Source organism: Laetiporus sulphureus (genome assembly GCF_001632365.1).
Source record: "Laetiporus sulphureus 93-53 unplaced genomic scaffold LAESUscaffold_5, whole genome shotgun sequence".
Taxonomy (NCBI): Eukaryota; Fungi; Basidiomycota; class Agaricomycetes; order Polyporales; family Laetiporaceae; genus Laetiporus; species Laetiporus sulphureus.
The window spans coordinates 190,966-214,347 of record NW_024468514.1 but is presented as its reverse complement, the minus strand read 5'-3'; the positions used below and the strand labels follow the sequence as shown (position 1 = coordinate 214,347).

The 23,382-nt window shown below is 51.0% G+C and overlaps 7 protein-coding genes across 7 annotated transcripts; 5 read left to right on the top strand and 2 right to left on the bottom strand.

Moving 5' to 3' along the window:
* Nucleotides 1-817: 817 nt before the first annotated feature.
* LAESUDRAFT_721614 (Mov34-domain-containing protein) lies at nt 818-2,845 on the bottom strand (the record flags this gene model as incomplete). The annotated part of the gene is made up of 8 exons (XM_040908044.1): nt 818-1,160; nt 1,220-1,275; nt 1,334-1,453; nt 1,506-1,898; nt 1,961-2,143; nt 2,193-2,244; nt 2,643-2,683; nt 2,840-2,845. The coding sequence occupies 8 exons, from the start codon at nt 2,843-2,845 to the stop codon at nt 1,037-1,039; spliced, it is 975 nt and encodes a 324-aa protein (XP_040768015.1). The 3' UTR covers nt 818-1,036.
* An 11-nt stretch (nt 2,846-2,856) lies between these two features.
* Nucleotides 2,857-3,873, top strand: LAESUDRAFT_711510 (uncharacterized protein; the record flags this gene model as incomplete). Its single annotated transcript, XM_040906837.1, has 3 exons — nt 2,857-3,361; nt 3,420-3,695; nt 3,764-3,873. 3 exons carry the CDS (start codon nt 2,857-2,859, stop codon nt 3,871-3,873), a joined length of 891 nt encoding a protein of 296 aa, XP_040768014.1.
* A 47-nt stretch (nt 3,874-3,920) lies between these two features.
* Nucleotides 3,921-8,467, bottom strand: LAESUDRAFT_747675 (uncharacterized protein). The gene is made up of 14 exons (XM_040911484.1): nt 8,329-8,467; nt 8,162-8,268; nt 7,969-8,104; nt 7,750-7,917; nt 7,438-7,689; nt 7,204-7,374; nt 7,080-7,148; nt 6,799-7,026; nt 6,223-6,744; nt 5,997-6,164; nt 5,857-5,940; nt 5,674-5,769; nt 5,174-5,618; nt 3,921-5,115 (listed from the first exon to the last, which is right to left on the bottom strand). The coding sequence occupies exons 1-14, from the start codon at nt 8,392-8,394 to the stop codon at nt 4,211-4,213; spliced, it is 3,417 nt and encodes a 1,138-aa protein (XP_040768013.1). The 5' UTR covers nt 8,395-8,467; the 3' UTR covers nt 3,921-4,210.
* A 938-nt stretch (nt 8,468-9,405) lies between these two features.
* On the top strand, nt 9,406-12,481 carry LAESUDRAFT_721606 (uncharacterized protein). Its single transcript, XM_040908043.1, has 5 exons — nt 9,406-9,848; nt 9,932-10,639; nt 10,700-10,944; nt 11,004-11,677; nt 11,742-12,481. Exons 1-5 carry the CDS (start codon nt 9,516-9,518, stop codon nt 12,230-12,232), a joined length of 2,451 nt encoding a protein of 816 aa, XP_040768012.1. The 5' UTR covers nt 9,406-9,515; the 3' UTR covers nt 12,233-12,481.
* Nucleotides 12,482-14,277: 1,796 nt separating this feature from the next.
* LAESUDRAFT_755777 (uncharacterized protein) lies at nt 14,278-14,667 on the top strand (the record flags this gene model as incomplete). The annotated part of the gene is made up of 1 exon (XM_040912071.1): nt 14,278-14,667. One exon carries the CDS (start codon nt 14,278-14,280, stop codon nt 14,665-14,667), a length of 390 nt encoding a protein of 129 aa, XP_040768011.1.
* A 3,127-nt stretch (nt 14,668-17,794) lies between these two features.
* Nucleotides 17,795-18,574, top strand: LAESUDRAFT_755776 (uncharacterized protein; the record flags this gene model as incomplete). Its single annotated transcript, XM_040912070.1, has 3 exons — nt 17,795-17,971; nt 18,037-18,413; nt 18,466-18,574. The coding sequence occupies 3 exons, from the start codon at nt 17,795-17,797 to the stop codon at nt 18,572-18,574; spliced, it is 663 nt and encodes a 220-aa protein (XP_040768010.1).
* An 800-nt stretch (nt 18,575-19,374) lies between these two features.
* LAESUDRAFT_755775 (uncharacterized protein) lies at nt 19,375-21,475 on the top strand (the record flags this gene model as incomplete). The annotated part of the gene is made up of 8 exons (XM_040912069.1): nt 19,375-19,488; nt 19,544-19,669; nt 19,723-19,884; nt 19,947-20,525; nt 20,578-20,611; nt 20,705-20,944; nt 20,995-21,173; nt 21,239-21,475. The coding sequence occupies 8 exons, from the start codon at nt 19,375-19,377 to the stop codon at nt 21,473-21,475; spliced, it is 1,671 nt and encodes a 556-aa protein (XP_040768009.1).
* Between the last annotated feature and the right edge of the window lie 1,907 nt (nt 21,476-23,382).

Below are 23,382 nucleotides of genomic sequence, written 5' to 3'. Positions count from 1 at the left end.
AAGCCGCGTTGACTGTACTACGTACGGCTATATCCAAGCCGCATCTAGCTGTGTCGAGCACCCTGTAACTCGATTGAGGAATGTTAGAAGGACGACCTGTCATGCGGAAGTCACGTACCAAAGTAGCGTAACCTGCAATTCATTCGGATTCTACATGAACACAATCAATTTCTTCGATCCAACTACTGACGGACCAGCATTTTGAGGGAGAGCGGGTCTTTCGTATAGGCTTGGGCATAATATACAGTTTGTATGCAAGATAGGCCATATAGACTATTGCGAGCGTGGTGAACGTTAGTCCGCTGAGCACGGAGTCCAACGTACGAGAGAGCGAGTATGACGCCGATAAGTGTGCAACCTATAGTATCGTCCAGATTGAACATTGCAGGGCTATGTCGACCAGGGATGACAGAGCGAAAGCAATATTATCGCACCTTATATATGTAGGGCGTGGGTAAGTGAGACCATGCGAAGCTGATGTTTCATCGCAAACATGGGCTTCCCGTAGTGCCCCGTAACATTTCTCCCATGTCAGCCAGCTGATCGTTCACACTGTGTACTCAGTACGACCTGGCTGTGGCGTAGTATTTTGTCCAGCCTGATGCGTCGGAGTCTTTGATTAAATGGCCGTTACAACCTCGCAACAAAGCTGATGGCGTGTACATTGCCGGCGTTCGAGATTCTGAATGGAACACTCTATATATATCGTGGCGGTTATGAGCAGATCATCATCGCTTTGATCAGATTTTGACATACCGTTTGGATTGTCAGACCTCGATGGCGCTCGCCTTGCCTTTCAAAGTGTGGGAGCAAGCTGCAGTCATCAAGCACATTCGTATTGCATCCTTCAATAGAAAGAATATCGAGCAGAAGTATGTGAATTCACTGTATGATACATCAAATCTACAGCAGATGACTTGCGAGTAACGGAATGAATAGATCGATGAAACGTACAACGACAGATACACGATATGACCAACACAACACGCACGCAGGAAATTTCATACTGATCGAGGTCTCCCTTGAAAAGCATCGTTCAGCCAATGGCCATTGCATCGTCAAGCTCGGCGTGCACCGCGTCCTGAGGGCGTAGCGAGAAGATGACATCCTTCAATATCTGCGAGATTAATCCATGTTGCGCTTCCGTCGCAATCTTGTCACTGCATTACCCGCATGATGATCAATAGTCGAACTTATAGCGAGAATGTCAATAACCAACCTATCCTTCACGCCCTTTAGGAGCTGATTCTGGTCCTCTTTCTTCTTCTCTTCCTTCTGTTCTCTCGCGTAATAAGGAGCCTGGTCAGATCTGAAAGTGAGCTTTTGAACGGACCTTAGCAACCTTGTCATCTTTCAGAGCAGGTGGTGGGGCCTTAGTGGCGGACACGGACGTTTGAGCTTTGGTAAGTTTCTGCGCAAGATCTGCAAGCTGCGAAGCAGCGTATGCTCGGTTCTGAGGCAGTACTCTCAGCCATTGTCATACCAATCCATTGCCGGACACTCACTGAAATAAGGGCACTCTGGCTGAGTGTGTTCACCCAATACTTGTTCCACAGAAGGCCAAGCAACTCTGCATCAAGACTGCTCTTGAATACCTGTACCTCAAGCGGATAATACTGGTTCGCATGCACGCCGAAGTCCTCGATCTTGTTCAGTGGAATCGACTGATACTCCGATGAACCGGCGTCTGGAGGAGTGTACGACTCGGGATACGTCCGAAACGCGCCAATATCGACCTTGCCAGCAGATATGGTGCGGTTAGGATCGATGACAACCGCAACGAAAGGATCCTGAAACTTCTGGCTCATCATCTGTGTGTTGACATCAATACCAGACAGCCAGCAGCCATAGCCGGGATGCGAGTGGTACCATCCAACCGCGTTTTCCAAACGCCCTACCTGCGAGGAGGTAAAGTATTGTAAAAGGCACGAGCTTAGACCGTTCCGCGATTCACACATACCCGCTCGCTCGCCTGAATATACTGCACCATGTATTCGTTTGCCTCGTTGGCTGCATTGACGCGGGTCTCTGTCCCTTGCACGGGCAGTGCGAACGAGTCAATGACGACGAGCGCATGGTCCATGACCTTGCCCTGCATCATGCCCATGATCTCATGGGGCACGCCCGAGCGTGCATGGATGACCTGAGATAACAAGGTCAGATGCATATCGGAGCCACTGAAGGCGGCCTACCATCTTGATCAACGCAACGGCTGAGATCTTGCATACTTTGAAGTAGTGCGGGCTATGAAAGCGAGATGAATACAAACGCTCGACACATACGATTCACGAAATCGTAAAGTGATCTCGGAACTCTTGTAGAAGAGCATCGGTAGTCAGCTACTGCTTTCAATACGCGCCACGGCGCGTGTAAGACACTCCGATACCATCTGGAGCCAAAGAGAACAGCACATAAATGGGCTTGCTCCTTTCTGAAACGCCAGAAGCGAAAAAATCTCCGACGAAGCGATGAACAGATAGAAAGATGCACTCCACGAATGCTCGGCCTACGATCGGGCGGTCGGTACCAATCAGTCCCACTTTGTATCCTTTCAGACGTAAAAAGAGCCAGAGTCGCCCATCTCATTTGCATAGCGCAATCGTGTCCATTGAGTTAAGCACCACAAGGCAGTGTACACGTACTCACGAACCCATGGTTGATCGCGAAGGATCTTCCTGTTCTCCTCAGGATCAAAGGACGACGAGCAGCCAGAGTCTTGAAATCGCTCGTGCGTGCAGCCTGGTGCAACGCGATCCAACTATATGGGCGCTTGTGAACGTCGCTTGGTCCCAGAGCGTGATCGTGGGAGCTCCTCTCCTTTTTTGATCACAGAGCTCACTTTCATGCGCATCGTGGATGACCGTTCTACATCGTGCCGCCGTCGCTGCGTCCGTCTTAGGTCGCACGCATGGGCGGCAACCGTGCCAATACTATCGTACCAGGCCGACATCCATAACGCGCTCCTCATGCCGATTGCTCACGATTCATGTACTCATCGATACGGACTCCCTTCCTCCATCTCCCACTTCACTCACACGAGAGCCGCAAACGCTAGCTCCAAGCGGATCGCCTGTGCAGACAGCTCCGCGGCCTTATCCTCTGCTGACGCAGGTCAAGATCGAACAGCAGAAGACGCGCTCTCGTCCGCAGAATCTGACCACGCGATGGCAGCGCCTTGAACGCTCCTTGCGCGGCAAGGGAGCGTATGCTAAACAGATCAACGAACTCGTGACCGAGGCAGATGGTGATGAATCTGGGACACATGTGGGCGTGCCGGGGACTGCAGGATGGAAAGGCAAGCAACCTAGGATGTTCGACGGATTTGTTGTCCCAGATAAGCCCAGCGAACCCGAAGCAGATGGTAAAGCGTTTCGAATGTTTCAATCCAGCTGTTCCTGTAGTGCTTATTTTCTCACCAGAATGCTGCATGTCGGGATGTACCATATGCGTGTACGATCTATATGCTGCAGCACTTGAGGATTACAAACTAGCTATGGAGGCACTACGAACTACGTTATTGGCGCGCAACATACCGGAAAAGGAGTGGCCTGAAGACGTAAGAGCTGCTGGACCACAAAATGAAAATAAAAGGGCAAAACAAGATACTTTACGAGACATCACGCTCAATGCATTCGAAGCCCTCGAACGCTCACTGCGAGAGAAGCAGGAGAGAGATAAATCTGACATGGGCCCTGGTTAGTGCGTATTTCCTGTACAATTTTATCGAGGAATGGAGTGACTGATAGATTGGTGGATCATCTAGGCGTGGATGGGCGACCTGCCCCATCCGCGAGGCAAAGTAGAAGGACGTCACTGACAAGTATTGGCGCGGTATCGGAGGCGATACGATGGGTGCTGTACAGCAATCGATAGCTTCAAAGAGAGTGCGCAGCGCATCCTCATTCCACTTAGCCACATACCTCTGACGGACTGAGTGACTCAGATGAATCTGCAATGGATGGTACATTTGTTTGGTTTCGGTTGTAATACAATGATCCTGCATCAGTAATTTCCTACGGTCAGTTCTGTGCATGCGTAGACAGAATGGAAGGTGAATTCATAGGACAGTCGTTCGCGCGCAAGGCATCTCTGTGCGCTCCATCGGCCAATGCGCCCGTCGTTTCCGGAAACAATCAACAACCACAGAGATAACTAGTGACAAACATCCTGTTTAAAAGCCAGCCTCATCCTGGATACCGCGAACGAGTCGTCAAGGCTGAGCAATCGATGGCAATATCCGACGACTACTGGCAAGAGGATCGCTGGCACTGCGAAAGCGGGTCCTTGGGGGTACAGATAGGCCAGCATTAGGAGGTGTAGGAAGATGATCGGCATTATCACTAGCCCTGAAGCTGGAAGAGCTCAGCTTGTGACGAAGCCTGTCCCATATGGAAATCGGGAAGACGCTGTCCCTGCCGTATTGAAAAGGATCGGTGTTGGCTGGCGATGGATGCACAATTATATCTGCCGCTGTTGTATGTACGGGCATACGGAAATCCGTCGCAGCAGCCAATAGGTTGGCTGTTTCATCGCATATACTAGGTGTCTGGGTCCTGAGTTGTTCGCCGCGATTATTCTCTCCCGTGAGTGGCAAATCAGCTGATCTGGACAACGGAGATGGCGTAGCACGAGCTCGATTGAGTCCGATTTGCGAGGGATGCGGATCAGGACTAGTGTAAGGGAAGCTCCCACTGCGCGGACGTAGGGAGGATATGGTATGGGAGGCAGCACCGTCATAAGTAGGATGTTTCCCCGATGCGACTTTCGTGCTCAGAGCCGCGGAATTGAACTTGTGACGCAGCGCACTCCAAGAGGATCGAGCTCGAACAGTACGGTGGTGATCAACGGAGGGCCGTGCTGCAGTCGTCACAATTTCAGGGATTTTTGCGTCTTCTGTCGAAGACAAGCCATCGAAATATAACTGATCCTCTGTGCCCTGGGCCTCCTGAGGGTGAATAATGGCCGAGGTAGGGGGCTGTGCATCCTTCCGAGCAGCGAAGAGCTTCAGCTCTTCTTCCCATTCCCTGAGCTGATTCACGTCCTGGCAGCAAAGGACTTTGTGTCCGTCGTCACTCCCACTATCACCCTTCCACCAGATAAATAGCGAATGTTGACCTATGTGTGCTCAGTGAGTACTAGTGCATCCATCAGCTAGATTACGAGATCATCACACCTTGTGAGTATGGAGCTACATGAAATTCCATCCGCAGAGAAATTTGGGTTTCCACTGTCAGGCGGGCGTTCATGTCAGGAAGCTGAGTTGGGCTTTTGGGCTTCGTCAGAGTCCAAGCTCTCTTCCGAGTGCGTTTGGATCCAAGGAACAATCGCGGTAGCTCTTTGCAGAGGAGAATACTCCTTTCAAACAGGAAGGCGTGTAATCCGTCGTCCTTGTCACCCGGCATGGTGAAGAAATCACTGAGCAGCAGCGACCCGAGCTGCGAGATTTCAGATTCTTCCCATTTGATGAGACGTTTCTGCACAGTGCCCAAAGCTAATGTGTTCTTTGCCGATCGATAGACTTTGTGCAGTCTGTCACTAATACGTTCAGCTGCTCGCACTCCTGCCTGCAGTTCAGGATAATGTGCGTAGGCTGTTCCAATAACAGCTTCCGAGAGCGACTAAGTTAGGCAAAAGTTGAGCATAAATGAACAGCAGCGAATTACACCAGCTCACTTTCAGAAGCGCCGGATATTCTCGCATCCTATGCAAGGGCTTTATGAGTAACATCGGCAGATCGGCGACCTTTATATCATGTGCATTATTTATCATCTGGCATGCTGGTGAGCATTAATAGGTATAATACATCACTGCATACCCGCTGCAGCTTTAGACGGATAGTCAGTTGAGTAAACATACCTTCGCTTTGTGCGTATCTTTAAAAAAGCATTCGACTGCAGGGAAGGCAATAAAGTATGCCTCATAAGCCTCGAATTCATGCTCCTGTTGAAGAATAACTGCTTAATGAGTGTTGTACACAATAAACATTATCGACTGACTTTCGATACGAAAGGGAATCCCCAACGCTGCTCTAGCCAGGGTGCCTCTGAAGTGATCTCTAAACGTGTGAGTACCTTACGTTGGAACGCCAGGATAATATCAAGAGCAGAGAATATGCTATAAAGCGGGCTCGCGGAATCCGTAAGGAACGCTTCTTTGGAATAGTTCTGCATAGCAAGTCGGATTGTGAGAGGTGAAAGACAGCGTATGCTCTAGGAAATTTACCTGTAGGACCTCTAGGCCGTGAACGTACTTCCTCTCCGTTTCAATGAGCAATTGCGCGTTGTCACGTATATGTTCGAGTTTCTCTTCGTTAATTCGGATCGACGAGCTGCCTGGGTCATTTGCATTCGAGGATGCGGAAGGCACACTATCCAAGGCTGTCTTCGACATGAAGCCTGTAGGAAGCGATATTGCGTCATAGCTGTGGCGCATGATGGAGGTCACACGTGTGCTTGAGCTATCATGAAGTCTGCTTTCCCGTAAGCGTTCTGTCGTCTCGGCATCTTCGTTGTCCGGCAGGTAGTCCTCGATTGCCTTTGTCAACTGTTGCACTACGAAAGCCATCATCGGACGTTCGCGCCGATCAGTGCGCCAGCAGAGCTCCATGAGCAGCCAGACGGCATCAGATAGACCAAGCAGGAGAGCGTCTGGCGGGCGTTTTGGCCTAGTGCCTAGCATGGTGACCTGGTACACAACCGCAGGATCACGCGGTATTTCGTGGAACGGCATACGTCCAGTGAATATCTGGCAATGTTATGAGTAGCCGCTCTGCTTCTCAAGCGATAGGACCGGACTGACCTCCCACATCACCATCGCAAGAGAGTACACGTCGCTCTGAAAGGTCTGACGAGCACTCTTAAGCCCAACCTGCTCTGGAAATAACAGCTCTGGTGCCATCCACCTAATCGACCCATGATCGCAAGAGGACGTAGTCATCAAATTGACAGTGTCAGAGTCATATATAACCGCTGCCAAACCGAAGTCCGAAAGCCGCGCATGGGAAGTCTCGTCGACGAGCACATTAGCCTTGGTAATCAGTATCAAAAACCATGTTCGCTACATTCTGACACGAGACTCACGCCTTTGAGATCCCCGTGGAATAACCCATGTGTATGGAGATACTCTAAACCTTTTGCCACATCAACCAGCTGCAGGCGATGATTAGTTGCGGAGAACTGGCGACGGGGTGTCTCTGTAACTTGCCAACTCCAGCCTGTTCGCGTTTGGTCGTTTCTTTAGAAAGGCATTAACATTGCCGTTGGGCATCCATTCGCTAATCAAGCAAAGGGGAAAGAGTGTGGTATTTACTCCCAGAAAAGGTGTGATATTGGGATGGCAGAGGCGCTTCCATTGAATAGCTTCTTTGCAAAATTTCTGCCATCCGTGCTCCAAGTGTTAAGTCGACTATACAAAATGATCGAATAGTGAGGCAGTCACCTTGTAGACCACCTGAGCGTCGTCTTTGCCGAACACACGGAACACTTTCAGTGCCACTGTGATGCGTCCACACGTGCCTAGCCAGATATCTGCAAATCCACCTCCATCGATAGCATGGTCATGATGTCTTGTGATGTTCTCTTCAGAGATCTCCAGCGAGTCCGGAAGCGATGCGCTTCGAATGCAGAGCTTGCGCAACAGATTTGAAGCAGTACTATGCAGGCGACTGGGCCATTCAAGGAACTCTAGAGCCTACAGCAGAGTAAATGTATAGGACATTATGTGATAAGTGGTAAGCATGATCGTGCTGACCTGATCGAGAAGGTTGATGACTGCTCTTGTATCAGACCTATCTAAGTGTAGCAGAGCATGAACGCTATCTCGAGAGGAAAGAGCAATTTGGATAACATCCAGAGTCTCTTCGACTCCAGGTTGGAAGGGGATGGTCAGGCTGGAATGAAGATGCTCGCTGCGAAATTTCTGCCTATTGCCTCAGCTTTCCATGGCGGAACAGGTGTCATATCGTCTCACCGTAGGGCAAGCTAGGACCGGACAGGTATCATACAACTCTTCTAAAGCTGCTTGAATGACCTGCCATTGTGTAAGAAGGCTTATCGTATCAAGCTTAGACAATTGCTCTAAGCATTGGATAACGTCAAGACACCACCTAAAGGACATTGCATCTCGTCAGTGTCAAATCACCATTCATGATATATCCACCTACTTTTGCACTTCATTGTAGCAATCAATGTCATCCTGGTCTCCCGTCACCAAACTGCCACAGCGAGACACGGAAAAATCATAAAGAGTGACGAGGTACGAACATGATCTCTGTGCATATGAGTTCTCAGAGCACCGCACAGTCAATTTGATACTGTGTCCAGGACTAACCTTGAATGCCTGCACTGAACCCAACTTCTCTGTTAGAGCTACCTCAGGGTGAGATTCCTGCATCATATAAGTCTCTGAGCATCCCGAGGCTCTCTCGAGCTGTAGAACAAGGCGATGCTGTGTACAATGCGTAGCCTGCTAATGATACATCTGCGGACACTGCCTTGATGGGAGAAGACGCCCCGGGCCTATACCTCCGAATAGGACCGGAACAAAATCCCCGAGGCGATAGCACGGGGGGATGCTTATTACATAAATCTGGCAGTACCGTGAGCAGGCTGTCGGTGTTGACAGACAATGCTTTCCATCAATTGCCTTGTCGCTGTAATTGTCTTGCAGCGTGAGGCACTTACCACAATTCAACTGCTTTCTAACCGACCCGACTTCTCTCATGTCTAAGGCACTGTCTGATGGCCGAGTACTCACCGCAGACATGAAGCGATTTGCACACGTGGCAAATGCTTAGCAAATGGACAGGTTTTTTGCCTTTGTGATCTCAATTTGATATGGTTCCTTCGCACATTCTGTATTAAGTATTTGAATATGATATGTTGGAGGCAGAAATTTAAAATCATATATTTTAAGAAACGACACCATTTTCAAACTCACCAAATACATTTAGAATTTGAGTGCTGTTGGATGTAATCATACATTTTTGAATTCTAAATGTATTTGGTGAGTTTGAAAATGGTGTCATTTCTTAAAATATATGATTTTAAATTTCTGCCTCCAACATATCATATGCAAATACTTAATACAGAATGTGGGAAGGAACCATATCAAATTGAGATCACAAAGGCAAAAAACCTGTCGACATTTGCTAAGCATTTGCCACGCGTGCAAATCGCTTCATGTCTGCGGTGACTACTACGGTTGTTTTAAGGCCAACGAGTCGTGTATTGGATTGATATCGGCAGTCATCAGCAATGGCAGAGGCATACAAACAAGATAATGCATCATCGATGACCTGATAATGTGGTAGAAGCGCGCGTCAGTGTGTCTTGTGCACGTGCTTGCACAGATCTGAATCTCAAAATTTCTGAAGCGCCCAAAATTCCCGCCACCACCTGAATTCCTTCCGTCCCGGTGCTCTTTGCTCTCGACAGCGCGGAAACTCGGTGTGGTGGACTTACTATTACCGTCATCCTGCTTTTCTGCAAACAGCGACCTTACCACAGTTCACGACCATGGTCGTCCTCTCCGACCCCACCGCCGTCAAAGTCTACACAGTCAATGGCGCCGCCACCGGGTCCTCCTCATCCCTGCCCGACTGGCTGACACGCAAGCGCGCAGTCAAGGGCAAGGGAAAGCGTAGGGCCATTCGAGAGGAAGTAGAAGGCACGATCGACCTCATACAGCACTTTGAGTTTCCCGAGGCGAGCAACAAGGTCAAGACGACGCGGGACGGGCACCACGCCATCGCTACCGGGACTTACAAGCCGCAGATTCGGGTGTGGGATCTTGACCAGCTCTCGCTCAAGTTTGAGCGCCATACAGACGCGGAGAACGTCGACTTTGTTGTGAGTGAGTCCTCCTCGTTCCCTCGGTCTCACTGCCCGCATCTCCCAATCCAGCATCTCTCACACTGGCCTTGCTCACGTAGATGCTCTCGAATGACTGGACCAAATCTATCCATCTACAATGCGACCGCTCCGTCGAGCTGCACACTCAAGGAGGCTTCCACTATCGCACCCGCCTCCCGCGCTTCGGGCGCACGCTCGCGTACCACTTCCCCTCCTGCGACGCCCTCTTCGGCGCCTCGGGCCCCGAGGTCTTCCGCCTCAACCTCGACCAGGGCCGCTTCCTCAACCCGCTCCGCCTGGTCGGCGCATCAGACGATGGCTCGGGCACCGGCGAGGACGTCCTCGGCGTTAACTGCATCGACATCAACCCCGCACACCAGCTTTTCGCATTCGGCGTGGACGGGAACGGGACGGTCGAGTTCTGGGATCCGCGCTCGCGTTCTCGGGTGGGACTCCTCCGCCTCCCGCGCGAGCGCCTCCTTCCGCTGTCTGCTTCTGCTGTGCCTGCGCTGCCAGGGGTCGATGACGGTCCTGGCGGAAAGTCATTGTCGACGACTGCTATTGCGTCGCGTGCAGATGGGCTCTCGTATGCAATAGGCACTTCCTCGGGACACACCCTGCTATATGACATTCGTGCCGCGCGGCCGGTTGCAATGAAGGATCAAGGGTATGGCCTCCCAGTGAAGAATGTGCTATGGGTGGAGGGAGGCGCGAAGATGGGCATGGCGGGTGAAGGAATGGTGCTCAGTGCCGACCGGAAGGTCGTTAAAATTTGGGACCGGCATGAGGTGCGTGTCCGCTGTCCCTTCTAACCATCTAAAAGCATGTCGACTGACCCTTATGTTTAGCCCGAGACGAACTTTACGTCCATCACGCCCGCGTCGGACATCAACGACGTGCACCATGTTCCCGGCAGCGGGCTGCTGCTGCTCGCCAACGAGGGCATCCACATGACATCGTACTTCATTCCTCAGCTCGGGCCTGCACCCAAGTGGTGCTCGTTTCTCGAGAACCTCACGGAGGAGATGGAGGACCAGACCGCGCGCACGGCGTACAAGGACTACAAGTTCGTCGAGCGCAGCGAGCTTGCCAGGTTCGTACATCACAGCGCACATATCTGTCTACTGTATCTGACGTACTACGGCTCGTCAGCCTCGGCCTGGACCACCTCATCGGCACGCCGGCGCTCAAGCCATACATGCACGGCTACTTCATCGCGCTGCCGCTGTACGACGCTGCGCGCGTCATCGCGAATCCGTACGTGCACGCAGAGGCGCGCGAGCGGGCGATACGAGAGAAGGTGGAGAAGATGGCCGAGACGCGTATCCGTGCGCCGAAGAACGCAGGCGCACAGGTAAAGGTGAACAAGGCGCTCGCGGAGAAGATCAAGCGGGAAGAGGAGAGAGAGCGGAAGAGAGAGGAGAGGAAGAAGAAGAGAAAGGCGGAGAAGGAGCAGGAGCAGGAGGCCGTCATGGATGTTGATGAGGTGGTGGTGGTGGAGGAGGCAGACGAGGCGAAGGAGAGCGAGGACAAGACGGAAGAGGAGAAGGAGCGCCCGAACTTGTTGAACGATCCACGGTTTAAGGCGCTGTTCGAGAACACTGAATTCGAGGTGGACGAGGATAGCAGAGAATTTGCGTTGCTCAATCCGAGCGCTGCGGCTCATAGACAGAATGGGACCAGCGCGAAGGACAAGAGACGGACAAGGACAGCGGTGGAGAGCGAGGAGAGCGCTAGCGAACGGGCCTCAAGTGACGAGGACAAGAGCGAGAGCGACGAGGAGAGTGAGGGAGACAGCAGTAGCGAAGACAGCGACACCAAAGGCGGTAAGCAATTTTGACGCGCATTCTTCAGTGATCACACGACTCATTGTTCATTGTTCACTTGCAGAGCTTTGGCAGGATGACATTCGTGCACGAATGGCCGCTCGGAACAGCTCATGCACAAAAGCGAGAGTGCCATCAAAGCAACGCACGCCAAACGTGCATCTCGTCCCGCTGCGCGCACGGGCTGACGGGTCCTCGTCGCGTGCTGTGGGCAGGGATGCGACGTTCGGGCAGCGGCGCTCGACGCTCGGTTTCAAGGCAAACACGCGTCAGCCCGACGTACGGCGTGTTGTAGATGGTGGTATGGAGTTGACGTTCATCCCGTCTTCATCAAGGTCGTATGAGGAGGATGAGGATGAGGAGATAACCGGCGGTAGAGGGAAGAAGAGCAAGGAGGCTAAGCGGAAGGGCGTGGAGACGTTCGGTGCAGGACTACAGAGGGGCGGAGAGCCTGAGGACGCGCAGAAGGCGTTGAGTGAGAATGAGCGGCAGGGGAGGACGCAGAGGAGGAAGGGTATGCGGAGTGGGAGCAAAAATACGTTTAGGAAGAGGTAGGGCTGGGAGTCTTCTCCGGGTTTGGTGCTGCTGGGAGTTTTATTTTCCGCTATGCATGTTCATGCACACATTTCTTTGAATCGGCCTTTTGGAGAGCAGATCTTCAAGCACAGCTATGGCTCTACGCATGCTTCAGGTTGACGGTTGACTCGAGAAATACGAGACACGACCACGTGATTGCGACACGTCGATGGCGCACTTAGCGCAAGCGTGCGCAGTGCAAGTGCATTCCCCCAGAAGGTTGCGGCGAATCTATTATTGTCTGTTCCATAAAGCGAAGTGCTCAGATTATTAGTCTGAAGGCGCTTCTGCAGTCTAGGACGCGCTACATCACATGGTTAGTGTATTGTCGAAGTGTTTTGATCTCGGTCTCCGAAGGATTTTAAGCTCACCTGATTCTGCCGGATACGGCGATTGTGGAATAAGAAAGAATCAAAGACGGAATATGCTGCTCCTCACTCGAACAGAACGGCGGGAAGCTGGGTCAAATACCGAGCACCGTTCATATAAATGCGCGCTGTTCGCAGCTTCGTGCACGTCCTCAACCTCCTCTACTGTCAGCCTTATATGCGCTGCACGCAAATCCTCTTTCGGGTGCTAGAATGGGTCAAAATCGGCACTTTCTTTGCTCTTGTTTTCCTGTGAAGAGAGCGCTCAGTTTGATCTGGTCGTGCCGGGGATAGACATGACGTCCGGCCCTTGTGCGAGAAGCCATGCGAGCGCGACTTATCCTGCTGTCGCATCATGCTGCGGTCTAATTTGTCTCAGCCCATCGGCAAGCTTCGAGATGTTCGGGAAGTTCTTCGAGTATCTATCAAGACGAGTTGACTAAGTCCAGTTGAGCATGTAGCGATTGCCGGTCGGGTCGCATACCATAGTACTCTGAGTCTGAAGCCACCGTTGTCGAAATCATGCGGTGATTTCTGCAGTTCTATTCTTTCGATCAGCATAAAGCGGCCAGAAGGAGGAGAGAAACAGAAGGTGCACTGACATATTTCCTGGTCAGCCAGCCACTCCCGAAGGGCGAGTATGCGACGATCGTCATGGCGTGCTCTTTGATAGTCTTGAGCAGGCCGGTCTTCTCTTCTCGTTCTCGATGTCGAGCATGAAGAGTGAGTACTCAACTTGGAGTGCACTGATAGGACGCACGGCGTGCACGTGCAGGAGGGTCTCCGCGGAGACTCGGACAGGCCGAGATACATCACTTTCCTGCTCTGATAGCACACGGGTGCGTTCGACTGCTGAAGCCCAATGGTCATGATGAGAGGATGTTCACTTGACAAGACTCACAATTTAATATCATTCATTTCCTCAGCTCATATCTCGCGCATATAGTCGTCCAATTCAGCGCCAGAGGCAAGCTCGCCATCAATAAAATGTTGATTGGAGCTGAGCACGCGTCGTGCTCAGATACGCCCTCGTGGCCTGAATGATGGGCCGGGGTTTGAGGTCAGGGCGCGCCGACTCGGACAGTCGGGGACCCACTGCCAGTCTGCTCGCCTGATGTACTCTTTCTGCATACACCGGGACTCTGGCCGACGTACCTGCAGTGACCACAAGCAGAATTTCCGGATCCAGGTGGAATTGTGCAGTTACTTAAGAGGTAGCACAGCGTGCATAGCAATATTTTTCCACTGAAGAAACCATGAAAACATAGTAAAAGAATATAAAGCCCTGCCTTGGAAAAATGTTAAGAAATATTATGTAGTGTTCTCCATATTTGGGTAGCATATGCCCATATATAGCAATTTGATGATGGAGGAAGCTTCACTGTTTTTCCAAATCAAAGCTTAATAAGTTTTCAGAGTTTCTCTACTGTTTTCCAATGGAAAAATGTTGCTATGCACACTGTGTAGCTAGGGTGCGTGAGGTTCGATGAGATGTGGAACAAAGCATGACTCATCTTGGGCTGGGATAGTACAATCACATGATTGCCGTGTCACTGGCCATGCATGCCATAAAATTGGCCCAGGTCCACAAGACGTTGTCCGCTCACAGCTGCAACAAGTTTGACTGTGCCGTCTTCACAAACCCTGGCACACAGCATGGCGACTAGCATGGCACAGGTGCAATGGCAGTCAACAGAAAGGGAATTTGGGCACCAAGATGAACCATCAGATGCTGGCCACTTTGGAGACAACGTGGACAACACAGAGGAGACCTGGCAGGAAGCAGCGGCTGAAGAAGAGGAGCAGTTTGGGTGTATATTATCTAAAGAAAAGTGGTCAGACTTGGGCACCGGCGATGAGGTGAAGGAAGACAACTTTTGGGATGACATTGTCCAAGGAGTTGAGGAGGGGGGTATGGCCCGACCCCAAGCAGTGGCTGAAGAAGAGGACCAGTTTGGGTATATATTACCTGAAGAAAAGTGGTCAGACTTGGACAGTGACGATGAGGCAGATGAAGATGATTGGGACGACGATGCCCAATTGTGAGCTGAGGAGTTCCAGAGGAGATGTATTCAAGCTGAGGATCAATTTGGAGCGCATGGGTTCACACCGTTGCAAAGGCTTGTATGTGTACGCTATAGCAGGCAGTGAGTTCGGACATATTACAGCTCTATATTCATAGACAAGCCGATACACCTGGAGCCTCTTCACGTATGGGAGCATGACAGGCATGGTATAGGAACCCTTGATCTGCTGGGTTTGACTCCTCTCGACCACCTACACAGCAGTGTGGGCTCTCATTTTCCATGATCTGCAACTGTCGCTCTCTATGCGGGATGCCCAGCTCATGGATACAGCATCTGGCTCTGCCAAAACTGACAAAGGTTGCTTGATGCATATGATAAGAGCAATCCTGCAGACTCACTGCCTTCTTCCAGATATTCTATTATTTCCATAATTATGTCCGAGTACACTTCCCACAAGATATCAAAGGGTTTCTGTACTACCACTGTTCGGGCAAGGGCACTTTCCCCCATGGAGATGTCAGGTTCAGGGTCACACAAGATCTGAGCATCGACATATTAAACCATGGGACGGACCTCTTCTTACCTTCTAGGATTTCCTGGCAAATACCTCTCTGGAATGTCTCCACTATCGCTATGTACGTGCTGTTCCTGGGTTTGTTGCTAAGGGACAGACTGGTCACAAAGGAAGACAGGATAGCTATGCACACATACGTGGTAACATATACTGGAATAATCATTAGAATCTGGTTCACAGCCTTGACCACCCTTTGTTATTCAACTTTGGTCATCTGACCAATGCTTAGTATCAGGTGCTTATCAACAATGCAGTACTCTCGCTTGCCTTAATCAACAAGTTTACAGAAAAAAAGAAAAAAAACAAAACTGCTGCCATATACAGGTCAATTAGACAAGTCCACAACCTGCCATATATGTAATCTCCCATGCTGACTCTGATTCAAATGCAAGTAAGCATAGCTTTGATCAAATTAGAGCACTCCACGCTCGAGCAGCATCTCTGAGAACCCTCTCGCTCAATGCTCATGCATGTCATCAAGATTTTGGAGCCCATCATTCGTGTCAATCCTTCATACAACAGTTACCTCAGCACGCCAACTGAAGGTGAACTTCTATGTTGGAAAGGTCATCCTATTGCTTTAGAAATCGACGGCAAGAGAAAAAATGCCCATGCACTGTGGGTGTTGTATAAACAGGACCTGCAGTAATTTTCAGGAGCCCGGAAGTTGTTCTGGATGCAGCGGTGATATATCAATGTATCTCTCATCAGGTACATATGACACCTGTTTCCTAGTCTAGAAACATACACACAATATTGCTGCAGACACAAATCCATGGCCATGCTATAACTGCTCTGCTTGGTGATGCATCAGAATAGATCATACCAGGCATCTGGGCTTTAAACACACATCGCTGATGAAACCACTAGCATTCAGTCGTGTACGTCTGTCTCATACTTTCACCAAGTCATGCCCTGCCCATTTGCTTGGCACTAACCCTCCAATCCTGTCTCAAAGGTATATTGCAAACATGGGGATGTGATACAGACATCAGCAAAATGTCCAGACGTCGGTCTGATCTTATCTAATATTACCTTACCTTATCTGAGGCTACCTGCACAATCTGGCAGTTGCACAATTGTCCAGCAGGATCTGTAACCCCCAATTTTCAACTGATCGTTGATATGCTCAACCGCGTCCTGGCCGTGAGCAGTGCTTCCTAACCAAATCTCTCTGATCTTGGCAGGTGAACCAGAGCTTGTCCGTCTGCGGTCCCTTTGGGGCTACGGTCGCAGGAAACTTTGGATGATAATGCAGCGATGGGCGGCCGCGAGTTGTTCGGCTGTGTGTGCTTGAAACGGAGTGAAATACCATGAAAAATGCGAGTCGGTGAGTGTCGGGTTCAATTATGGGGATAGGTCCGACTGGGCAACAGTCGAAAGCTGAAGTGTGGGGGTGTGTGGGAGTGGAATGCAATTGGCGACTCCTATGCTCGCAAAACGGTGATAGCTGAGGGTCTGAGCTGAGTCACGAGAACTAGCTACTTCTGGATGAAGCTGGGTAGGCACCGACGATGAAGCCCTAACTTCCTCCGAACTGGGTTAAGCACCAACGACGAGTCCCTAATAGCTACCGAGCTGAAACGAGCACCAACGACGAAGCCCTGGGCATCTAGAACTGGTACGAGCACCGATGAGGAACCCCTGGGCACTAGCGAGGCTACGGGGTCCGATGAGGATGGGATCCTGGTTTGGACTCGTGACTAGTGGCGTGAGAGTGGCAGACGATGGCGTGAGACGACAAAAGCACGATAACGTGGCTTAACTGGCTGAAACCCGAGTCGAGCTGGAGGCCACTACTGAGAGTGCTGCCCCTCTCAGTGTCGAGAATCCCAGAGGTGTGAATGCGATCGCAATAGACGTAGACGTAGTTGGGCACGACGCCCTAGCGTAGACAAGACGAGAACTGAACTCTGCTGTGTGGGGAAACTCTTGTGGAGAACTTCCTTCTTCTTTTTCTTTTCTTCCTTTTTATGTACAGTGTGGATTATATAGTGGATCGGAAATGAGCCAGCTGAGTCGCTGAAACACGTTTCCGATCATACATTAGGTTTCCGATCCATTGAAACATGTCGCAAAGCTCACTCCTGCCCCCTCTCCGTATCCTACAGTCGGGGAACTGGAAGTCCGGCCCTGCCAGGGTTTGTCGGCCCGCTACCCTGCCTTCCATTCATTTAGTGCACTTGTTCATCTCCGAGTTGCCTAACCGGTCATGTTCCGTTCTTGCACTGTGCCTCGTAATCGGCTACGCTTCTTCATGGCTTTCTCATTATTTCCGCGCCTCATGTTCTCCTTCTGACCTCTTCATGCAGTTCCGCTTTCCCAGGCAGTCGGCAAGGCCTTTCTTTGCTCACTCTGGACTGTTCCGGCTTCAGTGTTTGTCGTTCCGGATGACGGCGACTCGCTATCCAATTGTGCGATAGTCAGACGCAATTTTCGGTGTTTTCCGATCGCAGAATATCTCGGTGCATATCACCTCCCCCATTCTGAGATGTGGACCGTCCTTGGTCCATCGGGCTTGTGTACTTTAGATAGCATGACTTAGCTTGTGGTCCCTCCATCCTTCGCCACTATGTCCCACGTTGATGGTGTCTTCAGCCTCGCCACTCACGCCCGCAGAGTCTACCCGGTTGACAGCGCCTGTGTGTTCTTGTTACAGCGACTAGATAACCTTGTCTCTACGTCGCCTGCTCCTGACACTCCTGAGGTAATTTGGCAGACTTGGGCCACGGCATTTTCAGCTTATGAGGTGAGTTCTCCGGATTGCGATCCATCATACCGTAGCTCATTTCGCGGTCCTCTCGTCCCGGTTAGCATGCAATTATCCTACCCGTGCTGCATCGCTCTCTTTTGAGGCCAATTCCATATATGTATGACTGGCTAATGCTGAACACGAGTCCCGACTTCCACTGGGTTAAAGGGCTCGTCCCTCCTACATTCGTCGGTTATGCTCCGTTTCACGAGGCAGTTGGCCCGCGTCGCACTCCTGCTGAGCTTTCAGAAATTATGCAAGAGATTGTCGCATCCGCCGATCACGGCGACTTTGACAATCTTCCTGAGGGTCGCATTTACGCTTGCAACCGCTTTTTGGTGGCCTACATTGAAGGCGACCTCTTCGTGGATCATCGCGATCAGACGTACCTTGGTCGAACTTGTCCGATCGAGAACTGGTGGGCCGAGCACGACCTAAAGTGCATTCCTTCACCTGCAGCTGCCTCAGTCGTGATTGCAGAGATCCGAAAGGGGGCAGTCAAATGCGAAGCGGAAGTGGTCGCAGTTCTTCGAAGGCGTTATCACGTTCTGCGACCGTCACGAGTGCGGCGTCCTCTGTGGTTACTGCCAAATCGACTGAGTCGGATATGCTGCACGAATACTATTCCACTGTCCATGCTCTCCCAAAGCGTGTGCAGATCGCGTTCTTGAATTTCGGCAAACCGTGGCCGCATACCAAGGCTTGTCATTCGCATTTTGTCGTTCGCGCGTCGCTTACGTTCCCGGACTAGTGCTCCAGCTGCTTGATGGACGGCGACTGCATGATCATGCCCTCTGAGCATGGTGGGCAGGCCTGTGTCCATTGCCGAGTGTCACACCTCAAGTGCTCGTTCGTTCAATCGCCCTCCAGTACATCCTTTGTTTCTTTGATCGCAAATGCTGCCATAGTGACCTTTGTTATTTTTTCAATCACAGATGCCAAATCGCTGGCCGATACTGAGCATATCCTTAGCGAGGTCTGCGGACTGCCCATTCCTAGTGCTCTGCTAGTCGAAATATATATGCAGGAGCATGTGCGACTGGTCGTGGAGGCGACTCGCATTAGCGAGCATCTCAAATTCTTGAAGACCTTCCTGGCTGCGAATGGCAAGGCCACGTAGTCTAGACCCATCTCAATTTGTCCATCGTGTACTCCGCTTTCCTGTGTACCATAGTTCGACTGCATTTGTCTCTGGTGCGGTGCCACGAATTCAATGGTTTGGGTGGCTTCGATCGGAGTTGGCTCGTGTTTTGGTCCTGCACCGCAGTTCCGTCTGAGTCACTCAAACTGGCTTCCTAAGAAATCTGACTGGCTCTACCACGTGGTAGAGGACGATACCACGAGTTTTTAATGACACGTTCACCCGTCCGCACTTGGCCAGTTCGATTTTTTTTTTTTCTATGGCACCTAACTCTCCTCTCCCTCTACTGCAATCTCTCAGCTACTCGATGGGCAATCCCGCTACCTCATCATCCTCTCTGTGTCCTGTGACCCCGGTCACTTCTCCACACAAGGTATGTTGGGCTTCCACACCGTTTGGCTTTGCTAACCACTTTCCTCAACACCTAGGCGACGGACCCGAAGGACGCCATCATGGGCGTCGTTTATGCCACTTTAGAGGTGTTGCGTGAGGCCAAGCCTCTCGATCCATCCATGGATCTCGAGTTCTTGATACGCGAGTTTCTTTCTGCCTTGGTAAGTGAGCGCTCCGTGGTCTTTGTCGCTGGCTAACCCGCTTTCTCCTCTAGCATGAACTTCATTCTTTCTCAGATTCCGTATCACAGATGCACTATGCCCGGTTTCATCAAAAGGCCCAAGTGCACCTCGATGCCTTTGTACAACCATCATGGCTTTCATGGTGCAGGGAGTTAATTTCACCTGAGTGGGCTGCTGCTGTCTCAGCGGGCAAGGTGCGTGCGCTGACCTTCGGTCCCACCGCCGTCTTCTAACACTGCCTCGCAATCTTCTCTAGGAACTGAGCCCTCCTCCGGTGACTGAGGCCTCCATGCACACGCCTTCCGATACTGGAGAGGTTGCGGCCTCTGGTTCCCCGACCGCTTCCACTGATTTCGATGACTTGCTTCCCCTGGCTGTTTCAACATCTGCTTCTGTAGTAGCTGCGCCAGTTGCTGCTGTGACTGCTGAGGGTGTTCCCGTCCCAAAGTTCGAGTTTCAAGCTCGTGCGGCAAACCCTGTCGCTATTGACCCTCCTTCCGATTCTGATACCGCGGCCATGGAGGTCGATATACCACTGGCTACCATGGTCGCTAAGCCCCCTTTCGCACTGGGCTCTGGTACCATTGAGCTTTCCAGTAACGATGAGGACAACAGCGACAGTGACGAGGTCCAGTACGTGGGTGGCAACATTCCTAACTTGTCTCCGGCCCACCCGAAGAAGGGTAAGGGATGCGGCCGCAAACCTGCGAAGCCGTCCGGCACGACTGCTGCATTCGAGGATCAGTACGTGCGCATGCCGGTCCAAACGTTTTGTGATTGCTCCCTTCCGCCGACGTACCTCCTGCTGTGGCAGAGGCCTTTCATCACTTGCTTGGTAAGTTTAGGCTTTGTTCTTTTGTCATTTGTTGCTAACTCCTTCTTCCTAGTGTCTCTACTGTTTATCCTCCGAGAAGGTCTCACGTACGTGCACACTGAGCGAGTTCTGGCTGAAGTGTCACAAATGTCATCGTGACCACAAGGCCTGCAAATGGTGGATTCACGACACGGCCCCAGATGCTAATGATTCGGATGGCTGGCTTTCGCTGAAAAAGATCTACCGTCGCAATGGCTGGGCGGTGCCTAAATCCCCTGAGGCCTCGGTGATGGTGAAGGCTTCTCGCCACCAGGTTAGATATGACCGGAAGATGCGCGATGCCAACACCGCTGGAAGCGAGAAGGTGACCGAGCTGGAGTTGCCTCTTAACACTCCCATTGACGAGTACGAGGTTGCGCTTGCTGCAGTGCCACGTCTTCGTAAGTCTCTTAACTCTTTTCCGCATTTCGTCCTAGCTGATATCCTCTAGTTCCGATCAGCTCCCTGCCTGACATGCCTGAGACTGAGTCGGAGGTTGATGATGCGTCCGACGAGGTTGTAGTAAAGCAAGAGAAGGAAGCCGCTGGTCCTTCACATCGTAACCTGGCTATCCCACCGCCTCTGAGTGGTGCGGTCCATCCACGCCGCCTTTCTAGTTTTCTACTTACAGTTTTTCTAGCTTGTCTCGACCGTCCTTCCAAGCATCCTCACATCGATGATTCCGATCGATGCAGCATTTTCACGCCAGTACCATCGTCGTCCCGTTGACTAAGGTCCTCAAGCCGCATTCGTCGAAAAGCAAGTCTCACATCAAGGGCTCCTCCAAGACCACGACTGTGAAATTGGAGCCGTCTCGTGCTTCAGCAACCGTCATTGAGCCTTCTGCAGCTAGCACGCAACTCAAGCAAATGATTGAGCTTTCACAGCAGCTCCTCACGGAGAATCGCATCCTGAGGGCTCACAGATCGTGACTTCGTCAGTGTGCTGGACTCGGGCTAGGGTGACGCAAAGCGGGCTGTCCGCGATTTTGTTCATATTACGATCGTGATCTCTCCCTCTGCACGCGCGGAGCAAATGTATTCGTTTACTTGCCTGAATAAACTGTGTGTCGAAAACCTTGTGCGAACTCGCCTGACTGAAATTTTAAGAAAGTTGTCGCAGAATATGATAGTCTTGGTCACTTCCTTGATCCTCTAGCTGAGTCCTTGCCTATGTACTGTTGAATGATTAGTTCGACTTCCTATACTTGTCTATTCCGACTCGTTTTCATCGTACTGGTCTTGCTGTCCTTCGTCTTCATCTCCTGACTCCTCATCTTCTGGTTCTTCATCTGGTTCCTCTTCCCCTTGGTCGTCCGCTTGATGCATCTCTTTCAACCTGTTTTCCGATGCGTCTAACATTTCTTCTGCGATCGCGATCTTCTTCCTTGCTGTGAATGGTACCACCCTAAATGCAGCAATTGGTCAATCCAATACTGCTCCATCTAACTCGCAGAGCACGTAGGCTCCTCCCCGATTGCGAAACAGCACAATATACGGCCCAATGTAGTGTGGTCTCATTTTTCGATTGAGTGCCTTCTCAATTTGCATATGCCGAACCAATACTAAGTTTCCGCGCTTGAGGTCGAAATCCTTGATCGCATTCTTATGGACTCGCTCGAACTGCCTGGCTGCTTTCCTCCTAGCTTCGTAGACTGTGTTATGGATTCTTGCGACTTGTTCCCGACGCTTCTGCAGCGCTTCGGCTCGGCTCGCGATTAGGTCGGTCATCAATATCATTCCAACTGGGGCTGGAATTAGATACGTTGCTTCAACGATGTCAAGCGGTAGGACTGGATGGGTGCCGGTAACTGAGAAATAGGGTGAGCAACCCATTCGTCTCCTAACTGTTACTCTTTCCGACCAGAAAACGGAATGCACGACTTGACTCCATTTGCGCTCCTCTCCATCGGCAGCCTTGAATAGACCCTGCCGAATGTCAAAATGCGGTCGCTCAATGATCCCATTCACACATGAGTTGTAACCACTTATCTGGATGTGCTTGATGTGATATTTCTTTTCCAGATAGGCTGCTGCTTTTATGAATGCTGCACCGTTGTCAGTGACGATTTCCGATAGGCCCCCCCAGCGACAGAGTATATCCTCGAAAATCCAATCGCTGAGGGTCTTCGCCATCTCAGCTCGAAGCATTCGGAACTCAGGATAGTGGGTGAGTGAACAGTGACCCTGCACGATGTACTTAAATCTGTTTGAGGGCGGCATATGCATCGTGTCGATATATATCTTCGCAAATATCGGTGCTGGAATCGCAACCGTTGGTGGGATGAGGATTTGGTGAATCTGTCGCTTTTGGCATATTACGCAAGTCTTGACGAACCAAGCGATGTCAGCCATGACGTCCGGCCACCAAAAGTGTTCGCTAATTAACGATTGAGTCAGAAAAATGCCTCGATGTCCTAGTTCGTCATGTGCTCCGGCGAGGACTCTCAGTCAGTTTTCTGGTAGTATGACTAGCTTGTGCGATCCTTGTCCATCTTTTCTCCAGAGGTGTCTGTCACGTTTGAAGAAGTGGACTGCATACTTGAGCATCTGATCGTATTCTTTGTCCGAGTAGTTCTCTGGTCGCTGCAACGTTTTTAGCCAGTCAGTGATTAGAGCGATGAGATGATCATTCCATCTGGCTCGTGCAGATCATGGAACATCCTTGTAGCTGACCGCCTTCGGGTCCTGAGTGTCTGGTTGTCACAGTATTAAGTGGCACCTTTCTTTTTGCACCATTAAAGTCCTCATTTGAGTGGTTATTCGGATGCCAACCTTCATATTGGTCTCGCAACGTGGATACTTGGACAAACAGCACAATGCCACCACATACATCACGG